This window comes from Cylas formicarius, unplaced genomic scaffold (assembly GCF_029955315.1).
Source record: "Cylas formicarius isolate icCylForm1 unplaced genomic scaffold, icCylForm1.1 PGA_scaffold_5__7_contigs__length_24384050, whole genome shotgun sequence".
Classification (NCBI taxonomy): Eukaryota; Metazoa; Arthropoda; class Insecta; order Coleoptera; family Brentidae; genus Cylas; species Cylas formicarius.
Window position 1 is genome coordinate 3,968,177 of NW_026844341.1, and position 15,798 is coordinate 3,983,974.

General features: G+C 35.8%; 1 protein-coding gene across 2 annotated transcripts in view; it reads right to left on the reverse strand.

The window, feature by feature from the left end:
• The window catches only part of LOC132702139 (chondroitin sulfate N-acetylgalactosaminyltransferase 1), a 464,298-nt gene that overhangs the window by 212,461 nt on the left and 236,039 nt on the right, over positions 1-15,798 (reverse strand). For both annotated transcript variants that reach the window (XM_060670591.1, XM_060670592.1), the window contains exon 4: positions 9,403-9,590. In XM_060670591.1, the coding sequence (XP_060526574.1) occupies positions 9,403-9,565 (163 nt within the window). In that variant the 5' untranslated portion in view covers positions 9,566-9,590. The remainder of the gene's footprint in view (positions 1-9,402; positions 9,591-15,798) is intronic.

Consider the following 15,798-nt stretch of genomic DNA (forward strand, 5'->3'; position numbering starts at 1 on the left):
AACTGAAATGTATAGAAGATCTCAAAAAGATGGATATTCTTTAAACCAAATAATATTTACGGATGAGGCTTCGTTCACAACGGCAGGTATATTTAATAGGAAGAATAAATACTTTTGGTCCACCAATAATCCACACAAAATGCAGGCTGTGAAAATCCAAATAGGGACGTCAGTTAATGTATGGTGTGGTATGTTGAACAATATGGTTATCGGACCAATTATATACGAAGGATCGTTGAATAGCCAACGATATTTAAATTCCCTTGCAACAGAAACAGTTGTTAGAAAATGTGCCAGTTATGAATTATTTCAATTTAGTTTGGCATCGAGATGACGCGCCTACACATAATGTCCAACCGGTTACCGATTATCTAAATAATAAATATAGATTTTGGATAGGCATTCAAGGAACTATCAAATGGCCTACCAACAGCCCCGACCTGAATCCTTGTGATGTTTTTTTATGGGGATACTTAAAATATAAAATTTATTATAAAAGGCCTGAAAGTTTACAAGCGATAAGAGAAAGACCTGATATCGTTTTACAAGATCTAAACAGTGAAAACCTTTATTTTATTAATTATATTATATAATATTATTAATAGGAAATTAGCATTAATTATTGATATTTTTATTGTTTGAATTATATAATTTTATTATTTTATTATTTTTAAACAAAATGAAATATCTCAAAAACGGCAACAAGTGTGATAAACGGCATTTGACTTTATTTGGCACGAGCGGAGCGAGTGTTTAATAAACGAGTTACTTTGAGGTTTGAAGTATCTCTATTTACAATTAGAACCTTGGTATCATCGGCGTAGTTAGTGATTTTACAATTTTGACCAATTGCATACAATTCTCTAATGTTGTTTAATATACAAAAGAAATAATATTGGTCCTGTAACACTGCCCTGTGGTATACCTGCTGCAATATTTTTTTGTACTAACCGAAACCACCCACCGTAAAGTCACTCCATACATCCGAGGTCTGTTCAAAAAGTAAAGTGACTTTTGTAATTGGGCGGGCTAAGTACATCGATATTTTTTTTGTTATGTTGGTACACATATGTTCAAGAAAGAAGCATTGTCAAAAAAATGGACAAATAATTTGCATAAAATTTGGTATGTATGTAACAAGTACGGTAAACGGCATTTGATTCAGGAGCGGAGCGAAGCAGAGGGCGTGTTTAATAAACGAGTGACTTAAAAAGTTTACCAAACGTGTTACGTACTGTGGTTTTTTTACGACATTTTTGCAAAACAACACAAGGACATGACATGACCGCCAGAATTGACAAAATCCTGGAAATGTCCGAAGTGGCTCGGGTCCGTGGAACAAGTGACGCTTTATAAGTATTTTACGGAGTTTTATAAGTATTTTACTAAGCACACTAAAAAGCTTGTAATTTACCCACTATTAATTTTTATTTTTTTTAAATATAAACATTACATTTTAGTAATTCCATACGCATTGGAGGTATATACACATTTTAACATAAATTTTGACGGAGTTGAGGTTATGTTGATTAAAATTTCGCACCACCCAACGTGAGTTGACTTGAGTGATCGTAAAATTTGTCCGCCCAGTCAAACAGTGACCCGTTGCTACCGAGCAGTTCGTTTTTTGTCACTCGACGGTGTCAACAGTTGTGTCAGTTGGAACGCACCCAATGACCGTAGTTCGCAACGGGGCTGCCCTCGATATAACTCGATGCTAACGAGTGGAACATATCGCTCCGCGTTTAACTGTCGTCGCTAGCCCGTTAATTTACGATCCCGCGTCGCTCAAAGGGCCTCGGTCGAAACAGCCGCCCCTACGGCTTGCAACTTTAAGCGCTTCCGACGTTTCTATTGACGTAGCGCCTTGCGCGAACCCGCAAATTAAGTCGGAGACGACGTTTTCACCGTTGCAATAATTAAATTACGAGGAAGTTATACTGACTTGCACAAAGTTCCCGATTCGGCGTTTCGATAAGTGACGGTAAATAAATAAGGCATGTTTGGTGGCACAGCCGGTTATGAGAAAATCAGTCAGCGCAGGATCCGCGTTCGAGGTTCAATTATTCTGTTGTGATGTGGTGTTGTGGTCAATGGTATTGTACTAAAGAGCAGGCAAATCGATCACAAATTGCCTAAACTCTATAAATTACACAGATCTACAGTGATTTTGACTTTTGAAAGCTATTTCCTTATTTGCATATTTTTTGGTATCCTTTTTCCAAAAGGAAAACCATATTTGTGATTTCATAACACTAGATAATAATAGATTTCTCTTCATAGCAACAGAGTTGGCGCAGAAGCGTCAATACAGCGTTGTTACCTGCTTATGCGCAGTTTGGTTGTATGTTGCCTGTTGTCTTCGTTGTTGGGTATTTTTAGTGTTCTAGAATGTATAAATATGAAAAGAAGACATTATGTGAACCATTTGTTATATCTGTGTTATGTCGTAGTCAAGCAAAGGCAAACTATAATTTATTTTGTTAAAAATGTATTCCACATTTTTTTGGTGTAAAAATTGGCAACCAAGAGAAGTCCTCGGCTCCTCATACTGTTTGTTCAGTTTGAGTTAAAGCATTAAAAAACAGGCAAAAAGGTAGGAAGAAAGAAGAAATTTTGGTGTGCCTGTGGTATGACGAGAGCCTGGGAATCACAGTGATTATTGCTATTTTTGTTCATTTAATGTTCAAGGATTCAACAGAAAAAATAAGAAACAAATTGAGTATCCTAATCTTGACTCTGCTATTCGACCAGTTCCTCATGGACTGGAAAGAATTAGAAAACGTCATATCGTCAAAATCAGAGGAATGTAATTCTAACCCAGATGACTTAGATTTCACACCAGATTTGAAAGAGCCCGAAGGGTTTAACCGGAGCGAATTAACAATTTAATTAGAGATTTGCACCTTCCAAAAGATGCATCCGAACTGTTAGCGTCCAGACTTCGTGACAAGCGTTTACTTCCACCCGGGATCCCGACAAAGAGTCAATATTTTACCCAGGAAGTCCGCTAACCAAAACTAACCAAGAACATCAGTGGTGACCTTAAAGCCCTGCGCATTCTTCTGGGACAATATTTGTGAGTGGGATAGTCGAGCAAGAGATAGCGCTGTACTCAAATAGAATGGCTCTCTAGAACAAGCATTACACCTGGTACCAAAAATGTATTAAGAGATAACTTAGTCGAGCCCGAAAAAGTTTTACTATTTCTTCTTCAAATTAAACTTGGCTTGAGAAGCAGTTTGTTAAAGTCCTAGAGAAAAATGTGTTTCATATATTTATGCGAGAAATTTCCAGCTATATCTGATGCCAAGATAAAAGAAGGTATTTATGTTGGGCCGCAGATAAGAACATTATGCAAAGACGAGGATTTTCATAACACAATGACCAATGTCGAGAAAAACGCCTGCGTTTCATTTAAAGAAGTAATTGATAAGTTTCCTGGGAATTCTAAGGACGAAAACTACGAAAGTATTGTTCACAATATGTTATAACACTTTCATCATCTAGGTTGTATTATGAGTTTGAAAGTGCATTGCCTGTTTTCACACTTGAACTATTTTGCTGAAAATCTTGGAGCAGTTTGCGAAGAACATGGAGAGAGGTTTCACGAGGGGTCAAGCATTTTGAACTTTTTGGAGTATGTCGCTATCCGTCGTTGCTAAAGCGGGACCATAAACTGGATCATTAAACATCGATCGATTGCCCCCCTTTTTTTGCTTAAGATTTCTGACAGAATGTACCTGTTTTTGTGATCCAAATAATGTGGTCACTGACATATTGACATTAAACTTAAGGTTACGAACTGAAGCTATATCGAATAGGGAATTTAGGCCCTCGTTAATATTTATAACTGCATCAGATATTTCATTTGCTTGAAACGAATAAAGAAGTTGCGAATCATTAGCACGATTATTAAGAGATGCATGTTTCAAAACAGAAGAAAAGTCAGATATGTGTATTAAGCGGATCAGAGGTATCAACATCGAGCCTTGGAGTACTCCCTATGTCACAGAAAGGATGCTATTGTTGTAGACAACCTGTTGCGATCTTCAGCCAAAGTAAGAGATAATTAATTTAGTGGACCTATCTTGACAACCATATTATAAGAGGCAACGCGCCTATTGAACTCCATAGATCATTCGTCAATACATTGATGTCTGGGTATGTTGAAACTCTGAGAAGGAAACAAAATAATTTTTTGGTTAGTTTTGGTTTTAGGTGTCTTTGTATTTTGTATTAATACCTATTGATGTGATTTTATCATAATTCAATATATCATATTTAATCTTTTTCTCTAGTTCTAAGATAGATAGATGAAAGTTCGGTGACGTTTGTTCCATCTTGGTAGGTTAAGGTCATCCGTAATTTTCCTCAAAGTGAAGTCTCGCAAAGTCAGAGGAAAACGATCACTATGAATAGAGAACGTAAAATTAAAACCACAGTGTACTGCTTATACACTTGAACTGTTCCATCCTCAGGGAGCTAGATAGGTGACCAGATCAGAAAAGAATCAGGCAATCAATTTTACGCCCACAAGATCTAAAACTGTAGTTGTGGTCGATACTTAGCTACCTTGTTCCAAACTTTCTTTGAAATTCATGCTCACTTCTTATCCAGAGCTTATAGAAACTGCTTCATGAGGAATAGCTTGCAGTGCACAAAAAATAATTAACTTTTATCCGACTAATGGATCTTTAGCTAACACACATCACCCATTGGTGTTGTCTGACATCAAAGCTGTGGTGTCATATTGATCTTTCATTTTTATTGGGCGACAAAGAGGTATTGAAGATTATTATATAATAAAATAAACAACGTCTGCCTTGCTGTACAACATCAATGAAAATTTGTTTCTTAAACCACTTAAAATTGGCCAAAAACTGAAAGCTGGTTTGGACATTTCATAAAAGATCAAAACAAAAACAAAAACTTTCTGTATAGAAAACACGAACGTTTAAAATTAGGCTATTGCCAAAGGAAAATCATTGTATCTTGTCAGTTTGTAGCCAGCAGGATGAAAACCTAATATTCAACAGTTGAATAAATGAAAACAAAATGTGTATAGGTTGGTTCAATGCCTTAGATTATTAAATATTGTAACAGAGGAAATACAAATATCTGACGGACTTCTTAAAATGCCCGAATACAATTATATATATATATATATATATATATATATATATATATATATATATATATATATATATATATATATATATATATATATATATATATATATATATATATATATATATATATATATATATATATATATATATATATATATATATATATATAACATTATAACATTCAAAATATCCTGGTAACAACAACAAGGCTCAGTAATAGGATCTTATATAAGTCTAGAATGTATATAATAGTATTCTATTTAAAACCATATATCAATTTTAAAAGTATACCTGAATCCAAATAACTTTTATCTCAATTTTTTTATAATATTTCCTACAATTTCGGAGACAAGGTGTCATCTCGTAATCAACGGGCCATCCGGGACATATATTGGACAATGAATATGAAAGTATAACTACATTGCATCATTTCGAGTTTAACTTCATCCCGGTCTGTGTTCCCGGAACTAGGGCCTAAGCAGGGATCGGAGCGAGATCACACACGCTTCCTCAGTTAGTTGAAAACAGAAGCAGGAGCGCACAAATATAAATTATTAACGGATATAAATAGAGAACTTTATATAGGTTATTATAACGTTTATAGTGAATAGCAGTGTGTAAATAGAGACTCTTATTCCCAATTCCACAGTATTTTCAGGCTTTGCCCGAAGTGCCATGTAGATTTTCAATTTACCTATGGATGTTGACCGTGGTTTTAAGAATCCTATTCGTTTTTTAATAAATATCTCAAATAGGCAAAACATACGAATGGATTACGTCGCATTAAAAATAATAACAGAATCTCCCTCGCAGGTGAAGCAATTTGAGTAAAATAAAATGTCTCCTCGAAAACTAGCAACCCGCTAAACGACGTGGCCTCAGTAAAACTTAATTAGGGTCCGTTTTTAAATCCCATCTCGAGGATTTTCCGGGCGAATCTAATTTCCTAAGCGCAGCGAATATAAAAATTTCATCGCCGTAGAGATAGGGACAATAGATTTCTCTCCCTAACTTGTGTTAACAGTGAGATTTGTTGGACTGTCATTCTCTCTATATATAATAAAATTGGAAGGAAAATCGCACAGACATCATTTGATATTAACTTATTTATTGACTGATTTTACAACAAGGCTAGGAGTATCGATTTCAAAAAGTCGAATCAATAGAGTAGGTCAATAGAGTGCTGCAAGGTTCGCTACTAGGGCCGGTACCCTTTGTTATTTATATCAAAAGACTTGTATAATTCTATGGTTTATTCGCTGTGCGTGTACGTGTAAGTTGACCTTTGATGTGTCTGAAGAAACCTGTATTCGAAATATTAGTTTGTTATTAACCAACACTATATGTATGTTCCAGCTAAATCCATTCGGAATACTAGTTTGTCAAATTGGTTAAGGCTTTCGCGGCCCGTTGATAAGCTATTATCTTGATTCGGGTTTAAAGGCCGTCGTCGGTTGGAATTACTTCCTAACGTTTCGCTAGCACGAGTGGCGAGCTTCTTCAGAGGTCCTTCCATCTCCGATGTTGGACGTAGACTGACGATTTCTCCTGCGCAGATTATATTTATGCCGATTGGTGGTGGGCGGGGCTTGTTCCGCTTCGGTTGGACTCGGGATATCGATCGGTACTGCTCGGGCGTTCCTAAGGATCGGGTTCCAGATTTGGTTGAGTCTAAGGGTCTCCTCCTTTCTGTTGAAATTGTGTGGGTGTTTTTGTATCTCAATGGCTTCCCTGACTAGTCTGTTGTGATAGCCGTTGACCGATGCTAGTAACTTACAGCTCTCAAAGTGTATCCTATGTTCCCCGCTGCCCAGTGCGTGTTCAGCTACTGCAGACTTCTCTGTCTGCCCTAGCCTGCTGCTGCTGCCTCCTTAAGTCTCGTTCCCATTGATCTCTTGGTAGTTCCGATGTAGACCTTTCCGCATGAACACGGAATGCGGTAGACTCCTGCAGCTGAAAGTGAGTCCCTCTTGTCCTTCGCTGACCTGATGGTCTGCTGGATCTTCTTTGTAGGCTTAAAGATTGTTTTGATGTCGTGTCTTTTCAATACTCTGCCAATCCTGTCGGTGACACTCGGAATATACGTTCGATATCCCGTGATCTTGATGATCTTGAGTTCATTGATCTCTCGATCTCCCTCTTGCTGTAGCCATTTGCCTCGAACGCAGTTTTCAGGTGTTCAAGTTCCATCTGGAGGTTCTCCGGTTCGCAAATCCTTCGGGCTCGTTCTGTCAGGGTTCTGATAACCCCATACTTTTGACTTGGGTGATGGTTGGATAGAGCATGCAGGTATCTGTCCATATGGGTTGGTTTTCTGTACACTTTGTGGCCCAGCTTGTTATCTCGCTTCCTCACTAGTACGTCTAAGAATGCAAGTTGTTGGTCATTTTGAGTCTCCATAGTAAACTGGATGCTGGGATGCTGACTGTTGAGATGCTGCAGAAAGTTGTTGAGCTTGTCCATACCATGTTTCCAAATCACGAAGGTGTCATCCACGTACCGGAACCACGTTGCTGGCTTGTACAGGTCTCGACCGCTTTTTCCTCAAAGTGTTCCATAAATAAGTTGGCTATAACAGGGCTTAATGGACTTCCCATTGCCACTCCGTCCACTTGTTCGTAGAAGTTTCCCTTCCACCCGAAATAGCTACCGGTCAGACAGACTTCAAAAAGTTTGCAAATATCGACAGGAAATATCCTGTTCACCAGGTCCAAGCAACTCTTCAGAGGTACTTTGGTAAACAGTGAGACGACGTCGAAGCTCACAAGGACGTCGTTTTGTTCATTATTGATATCTTGAATCTTGCGCACGAAGTCGGTGTTGATGTAACTGGTCACGTGTCCTACGTGTGGTTGGAGCAGCGATGCCAATTGTTTAGTCAAGTAATACGTTGGTGATCCGGGTGCGCTAACTGTTGGTCTTAACGGGACATCTACTTTGTGTATCTTAGGTAGTCCATAGAGCCTTGGTGGAACAGTCTCCGTCCTCACAATGCGCTTCTTGATTTCTTCTGACAGTGATCATGACTTGATGAGCCGGTTGGTAAGACGTAGTCTAGCTTGCGTCAGATCCTATTTCAGGGGTTTGTAGCTTACCGGGTCCAAGAGTTCCTCAATCTTCCTTTCGTAGTCCTCGGTCTTCAGAAGAACGGTTGCGTTTCCTTCGTCCGCTGGGAGTATGATGATACCCTCATCCGTGTTCAGGCTACGCAGTGCCAGTCCTTCACTTCTCCTCAGGTTAGTCTTGGATGGTTTTGGGTCGTTTTTGGGAAGCCATTGAGATACAAAAACACCCACACAATTTCAACAGAAAGGAGGAGACCCTTAGACTCAACCAAATCTGGAACCCAATCCTTAGGAACGCCAGAACAGTACCGATCGATATCCCGAGACCAACCGAAGCGGAACAAGCCCCGCCCACCACCAATCGCCATACATACAACCTGCGCAATAGAAATCGTCAGTCTACGTCCAACATCGGAGATGGAAGAACCTCTGAAGAAGCTCCGACGACGGCCTTTAAACCCGAATCAAAATAATAGCTTATTAGTTTGTCATTTAAAAAAGTTAACACCTTATGTGGTCTATGATTTTTTATTAATTTCAGGGTAGGTTAAATTCAGGTTTGAATTTTATTTCCTTTTTATCTAGTTGTAATTGATAGAATTTTTTCCTTTTTATTTTTTTTCTGGAAAAGTAACTTTTTATTGGATACGTGCAATTTGAGCGACCGCAATCAATTTTTTTATGCATTTCATTCTGTGTGCGATCTAGGAACTGCATACCTTCTCGGCATTCAAAAGTATAGCATAGACCTTGTCCTTAATAATGGAGAGATTTGGGTGCTTTTCGAGAAAATATTCAATCAATGCAATTCATAATTTTAAAAAGTCCCTCATTAGCAAATTGTATTCATTTAAAATTTGTGCACACCTATATGGTATTAAGGTGTACCTAAAGTCACATTAAAAAATGATTACTCGAAATTTAAGATTCGCCATGGTTGGACTGGCTAGTTTCACTCTGCTCTCAGGTGTGTGTCCCTGTTTTCAAGGCCTCCTCGTTGAGGTCAAATATTCAATACTAGAGGTTTAGAGCTTTAAAGAAAGAAAGAGAAAGAGAGAGAAAGGAATTTAATAAGAGACAGATGTCTAAAATAGAGGGCTTTAAAAATAGAGAGACGCACTAGTAACTCACATTTATATATTTCAAGCAGTCCAATCAATTTAAATATTATGGTCAATAGACAATTGCAATTGAATGTGACTCACCCGGAGAAAACGAGGACTGGATCTCGGGCCCGTCGTCATCCGGACTTGAAGTTTCCAGTCCACCAAGGCCGCACTTACTGAGAAGCAAAATGCTCAGGAGGCTCAACGTGCACACCAAAAGCAGGAGACGCGTGAACAACTTCGTTCCCAGCCACCTTTTCATTGTGATGGATTGCGATTTAGATTTTCTGGAATTAAAGAATTTAATTCCGCGTTAGTATACAGGGTCAGGTCAAAAAATTATCGTACCCTATTTTCTTTTGTTTAACGGAGTACCTTGCATATTTGTAGACTATGAAATTTGTGTTTTTTACCTATTCAAGAATATGTAACAGTATGCACTTTTTCTTAGAAACAAGCAAATAAATGACAATTTTCCAAAATAAAAATAATAAACAATTGAAAAATAGTTTCTTCTTATCAATATCTTAAGTTTCTTATAACCAAATGAAATGCTTCGTTTTAGTATTTCAAACTGTTTAAACAAAAATTTAGGTAATTAAAATTAAATATTCATCGCTTCATTTTAAAATTTTAGATATTTATGTAGCAACTTGAATTGAGCCTACACCGATTAGTTTTAAAAATATAAAGTTACTCTATTCAACTGAGCATAATTTTATAATGAATTCTTGGTCGTTTTAAATTAGTTAGATATTTATTTGAAAATATTCTTATAGTTGCTTTAATTCAAGCAAGATGTAAATTCTATTCAATTCTATTCTATTTTGTAATTTTTAAAACTTTCAGAAAAAAAAATATAAAGAAAAGTTAGAGAACTTTCAATTATATTTTTTTTAAATTCTGAACTAATTATTTAAACTATAGCTATATTATTTTTTTTTAAATATTGAACTGGTCCATTTGTTTATAGAAAAATTATAAACAAATGCAGCTAAAAGTTTTTGGTATTTAATAAATGTCTTTTGTTGACATAAAAACGATAAATTAATGACAAAAAGAAATGAATTTTTATTTTTTTATAATTCAAAAATAATTGTAAAGGGTATTAAATTTATTTAAATTTTTATCATACTATCTCATTTTATAGGTATACAAGAAAGACTTCACGAAGAGAAAAAATGTTATTGCAATTATTAAAATATTTTTTAAAATTTGCAATGATAAAGGAAGTCGCCGAATGTTAATTAACTATGGTCTAGTTTATTGGAAAATTAACTTTAATGAAAAACTCCAACGATAGTGTATAGATTATACCATAATTTTTTAGATATTTGAATGTACTTTATACACACTAAAATTTATGTTATTGTAACTAACTAACGGCAATTTTCAACGTTAAATTAGAATTATTGATAATAGAGGTACAGTTTTTGGAATCCGAAGTTTTTTTAGTAAATTTAACCCTCTTTAAGGATCTTTATTTCAAAATCCAAATAAAATATTAATTACCGAACTATAAGCAAAATACTAAACACTACTTTTTACCATCTATAATTGTGTATTAATTAATAATTCCAAATCGAATGAGTTATATCACGTAATTTTAGTAATAGTACGAGTATGTTCAATTAATGTCATTTTAAACTCATTAGTTAGAGTTCTGCTATACGATTAACTCAAAAATTCCCGGAAGATGTATAACAAAACCTAGTGCAGGTATACTTCGACCAGAATTATAGTGCTTTTACAACCGGCCCCGTGATTAACTTTGCCTACAGTTTATTACTCCAAAAACCGCAGCCCCTTATAGGACAGCTGAGCAGACCTTTACCCGTAACCATTCTAGGACCGTCCTATGAATTTATCTACCCACACTAACAAGCGGGATGTAAGTATGTTTTCAATCTTTTTCGCCGAGCAATTCTTAAAACATGTATATAAAAAAATAGTAGAGAGTAACAATGACATTCTAGGTCACTTATTTATATTGCTGCTCCTACTTCCCCTTCTGAATTTCTTATACAATTGTAAACATTCATAACAATTTGTATAGCATTCGAAGACAAATGGATCCGTTATTTTATTTGCTGAGGCAATTCGCCTTCTAAATTGTCATTAGGTTCTCGGTTGTTTTCCGTGCCTTCTTCTAACAGGGGAACATCTGCTTCATTCCACGGTCTCCATATTGTAAAGTGTTAAAGAACAGGAACCTTTAAAAAATGTTTACTTGTAAGATTCTAATAAATATTGGTCTGTATCTGTAGCTTATGTCGAACCTTTATCAACCGCGAATATAGTCTAGAGTCTAAAAAAAGACTGTTGCTGTTTACAAATCGAAGAAGTATGTAGAAGACACAAAAATACAAAAGGAAGAATATTGTTAATCCCACACGGCCCACAAGACAAAAATGATTATTTTCAAACTTACATGTAGCATAAGTAAACAGCTCGAGAATCAGGTATTTACTGGAATGATTACAGTCAAATACCTTCGTAATATATACGAACATATTGAAATTTAGATTAGACTCTTAAGAACGATGCATATCACCTGATGTTAAAATAAATACTTCTAGTTATTCGCAGCATCAATGCTGCATCAAATTTAAAACGGTCCATTTACGTTTCAAATAAAAATTTCAAGTTTCTACAAATATTCGTTACGGTAGATCTCAGGTCAGAACAAACGTGTCTAGATGGGTTTTGCCACGCCTCTGTAAAGGTCTGCAGTTATGGTACTGTGAAATACTTAAAACCTCAAACCAATGACCAATTAGCATGTATGCCTCGCACCGCTCATCAATTGACGATGCTTTTATTCCGATTGCAAGCCCGCAATCAACCATAGAAACGTATGCGCGCAGTCGGATTGCAAAAAGTCTGGTAATTAGTGAACCCGATGGCAATTTTTCTTTTCGTCGGCTATCGCTTGCAAAATTTCCGGTGTAAAAAATGACGGGGGCGTCGTTAGCGAACGAGGTAAAACACACACGGCAACGCGTAGTGATTCCACGATGGGATTAATAATCCCGATCGATTTTGAACTCGGTAGATGACACTTCGGGCAGATGTATCGGTGGACAAAATGGCGCAATTTATCATCTGCATACCAAAGCGTTGACCAATAATAATTTATCGAACGACCTCTGGACTCAGACGGGGTCCTTTACAATTACAAATTGTGAATTGGAAATGATTGAACATCGTGCGATCGTTGATCCGTCCTATTCGAATGAGCCTTTGTTTCCATCTTTGGGTTTAGTTTTGGAAATCGCTTGATGCTTGACTTCGGGACAATTAAGCGGATGAAAGAGTTGTACCTGGAGTGAAAATCATTTCGAATTTTAGGCATTTCACAGTAACAAAGTTGCCAAATATGAATGCAAAGCAAACTGCTTCTTGTCGAAACTTGAGGTAAAACAATTTGAGATGGTCGCTATCTTTTAGAATGTTTATTTTTTAAACACGCATCTCCTTAGCGACTTATCCAAATTTAATAAACTGATCTTTGAGAACTTATTGTTCGATAAAAGGCGGTACGACTGTCCCTTCGACTGCGGTTCTATGAAATTACCATGCACAAACTCGAATTTTTGTGGATTACTGAAACATTTTAAGTCCTGTTTTACTACAACAATTTGCGAGCTTAAATAGTAATAAATCTGATCTGCCTTGTGTTGAGTTTGGAGTAACTCAGGCCTCCGTTTCGGGACTGCGTCCTTTCTGTTATATATTTGTCAGTACGTGCACAGTACAGTCAGTTGGATCATGTTACATCGTTTGTCAATTCAAGTAGGACCATCATCGCTTTGAGTAGAATAGAAAAAGACACTTTATCTATGCTAAGGCATGGTTTTTAGCAAATAATCTACTATTTAAGGAAGAAGAATGCAAGGAAGGAAGGAAGTTGGTCAAATCGCATTGACTTGCTAAGCATGTTACTTTGAAATTCCCCATTTCTCTAGTGACAACTTCGTAAAATGACGAGTTTCGAGGTAGTCCTGTTAATTTAGTTCGCGTATAAATTATGCCTCCATCTTGTAGGGTAATTCCCCTTATGCGTTTAAAATATTTATAGATTCGGATTCTCCTATATATGACACCCGAAGTTCAAATAATCCCGAGATGCACAACGCATAACATTTTCAACATAAAATTAAGAGTTTTCTTACAAGAGAGGGCTCTAATTACGGAACGGAACAGCAAACTAACACGCTAATTTTAAAAGAATTTTGATACTGCGCATGTGGACCCCGAAGATTTTCTTAGAAAACCTGAACGAGAATGCCTGTGCCAACCCCACGATACCTGAATATTCAAAATTTTCCCGCGCCAGCCCGAACACACCCGAACATTCACGAAAATTAAAATTTTCTCATAAGTGAAGTTTTTGAAGAAAGTATCGATCAATCTTGAAGGACTGTGCGCAATGATTGTGACTTAATATTTGTTCTGTGCTATATGCATGTGAACTTACTTTTCATTTTTATATAGAATATGTATAGGTATATATATTTTTTTAAATGTTCTGTATATAGAGCATTGATCTCAAAAGTTATGACAAAATGGTGAATGCAAAAGTTGTAAAAATTGTTAGGACGAACAATTTGAAATTATCTTAAAGTATATAAGATGTCTCAAAAAGCGTGACTAATAAAACTTATATATTTTTGAAATGGATACTAATTTTAAAATTTTGATTTGAATTCTTTTTAAAATTCTTCAATTTTTTTATCAATAAAAATATATATCTGAAGCTAACAGTTTTTCCAATATTACAATTTTCCCAGAATAATAATAATTTTCAGTTATATTTGATATTAGTGTTATTTTAAAAAAATCTACAGCTTTTATTGTTATATACAATTTTTGACATTTTGCGATTTATTTTAACCTTTCAAAAATTTATCCTCCTTTCTGTCTAAGACTATTGCTATAATATTACTTAGCCATGACAAAACTATTAGACAACGAGGCTCTGTTATGATAAAAAAATTAATAGGAGCAAGAACTTTATTGCAGCCGTAGACAAGCAACAGCAAATAACGGCCAAATTTTAAGTTCACAAAAAAGATAATTAAATAACGAATTAACTTTTTAGATGTTCAAAAATATGTTCGAATCCTATTATTCATATCTTCTGGTGTTATACGGGGATTCACATAAACAAGATCTTTAACATTTCCCCACAAAAAAAAATCTAGTGATGCTAAGTCACACGATTGAGGAGGCCATCCCATCAATCGACCTCCACCGATCCATTTGTGAGGGTAATAATTATTTAAAAACTTCTCTTCTTTGATGGTAATGAGGAAGAGCTCCATTTTGCTAAAACTGTATTTGTTGGATCTCATTGTTATTAACTTCTTAAAGAAGTTGACGTAAGTCATTCTGTAAAAAGTCTAGATACCTAGTTTTGATAACTGGTGGCAAACAAAATATGGTCCAATAACTTTAAATTTTATTTTACAATAGACATTAAGTGATCAATGGTTTCGGTTTTGAATTTCCCGTACCCAGAAGGTATTAATAATAATGCATGTTATGAGGATTAACTGCACAATTACTGTGAAAAGTAGCATTATTTATAACAATGCAGAAGTTCTTGGTGTAGTTCCAAATGGACGAGGTCATATTTGTGTTTCCTAGTTGTGCGATTGGCGGCTACTGACCTGGTACCATTTTGGTTTAACACTTTTCGTTTCTCATATTCAGTACTACCACTAGCTGGATACGTCTATCAGTGGACTTCGCCTTGTAAAGTCTTACTGCCAACAAAGCAGTTTTTTCCGCATCACCCAGTATATAAATCGTACTAAATCGTAAATCAGCTTTAGCAAAATAAATGTTATGAATTTATTTACTCGGTTGTTAGGTAAACATTTGTAATTTTGTCGTGGCCAGCTAATGTTATAGCAGTAGTCGTAGACAAAAATAAGGGTAAATATTGAAAAAGTAAAAATAAATCGCGAAATATTAAAAATAGGTATAGTATGTCTCTACTTTCATCGCGTTGGCTTTCGATGGACCCTCTCCAATAAAACTTTAACGATGTTATTAATGGGTCACGACATTAACAAAAAATTTATGCTTACTTGGGTGACAAGGCAGGGGTGGGCCAGGTATATTTCCGCCTTTCCGATATATTTCTTAAGTGTTGACCATTTGTGGCAGCGTTGAATAATCGTTTTTATAGTGTGTTTGGAAAAAGTTATTATACGAGAATATAACAATTTCGCATCGGAATGATTTGTTGCTTGATGCAAAACAGGTTGTGAAAAATGTGTATGAAACTTTAATTGGTAGAACGTTAAACAAGAAGAGACCAGTCTACTTCCAAAACGCCAATATCATCGATAAGGGATATTATTAATAAAGCAGATTTGAAGAAAAGGAATAAACGTAGTCACTTTCAATCTCACCGTATAGACTATAGTGGTCAGGACCTAATGAGAAGGAAAATATATTCTCTTCATCAAAGCGAAGTTGTTC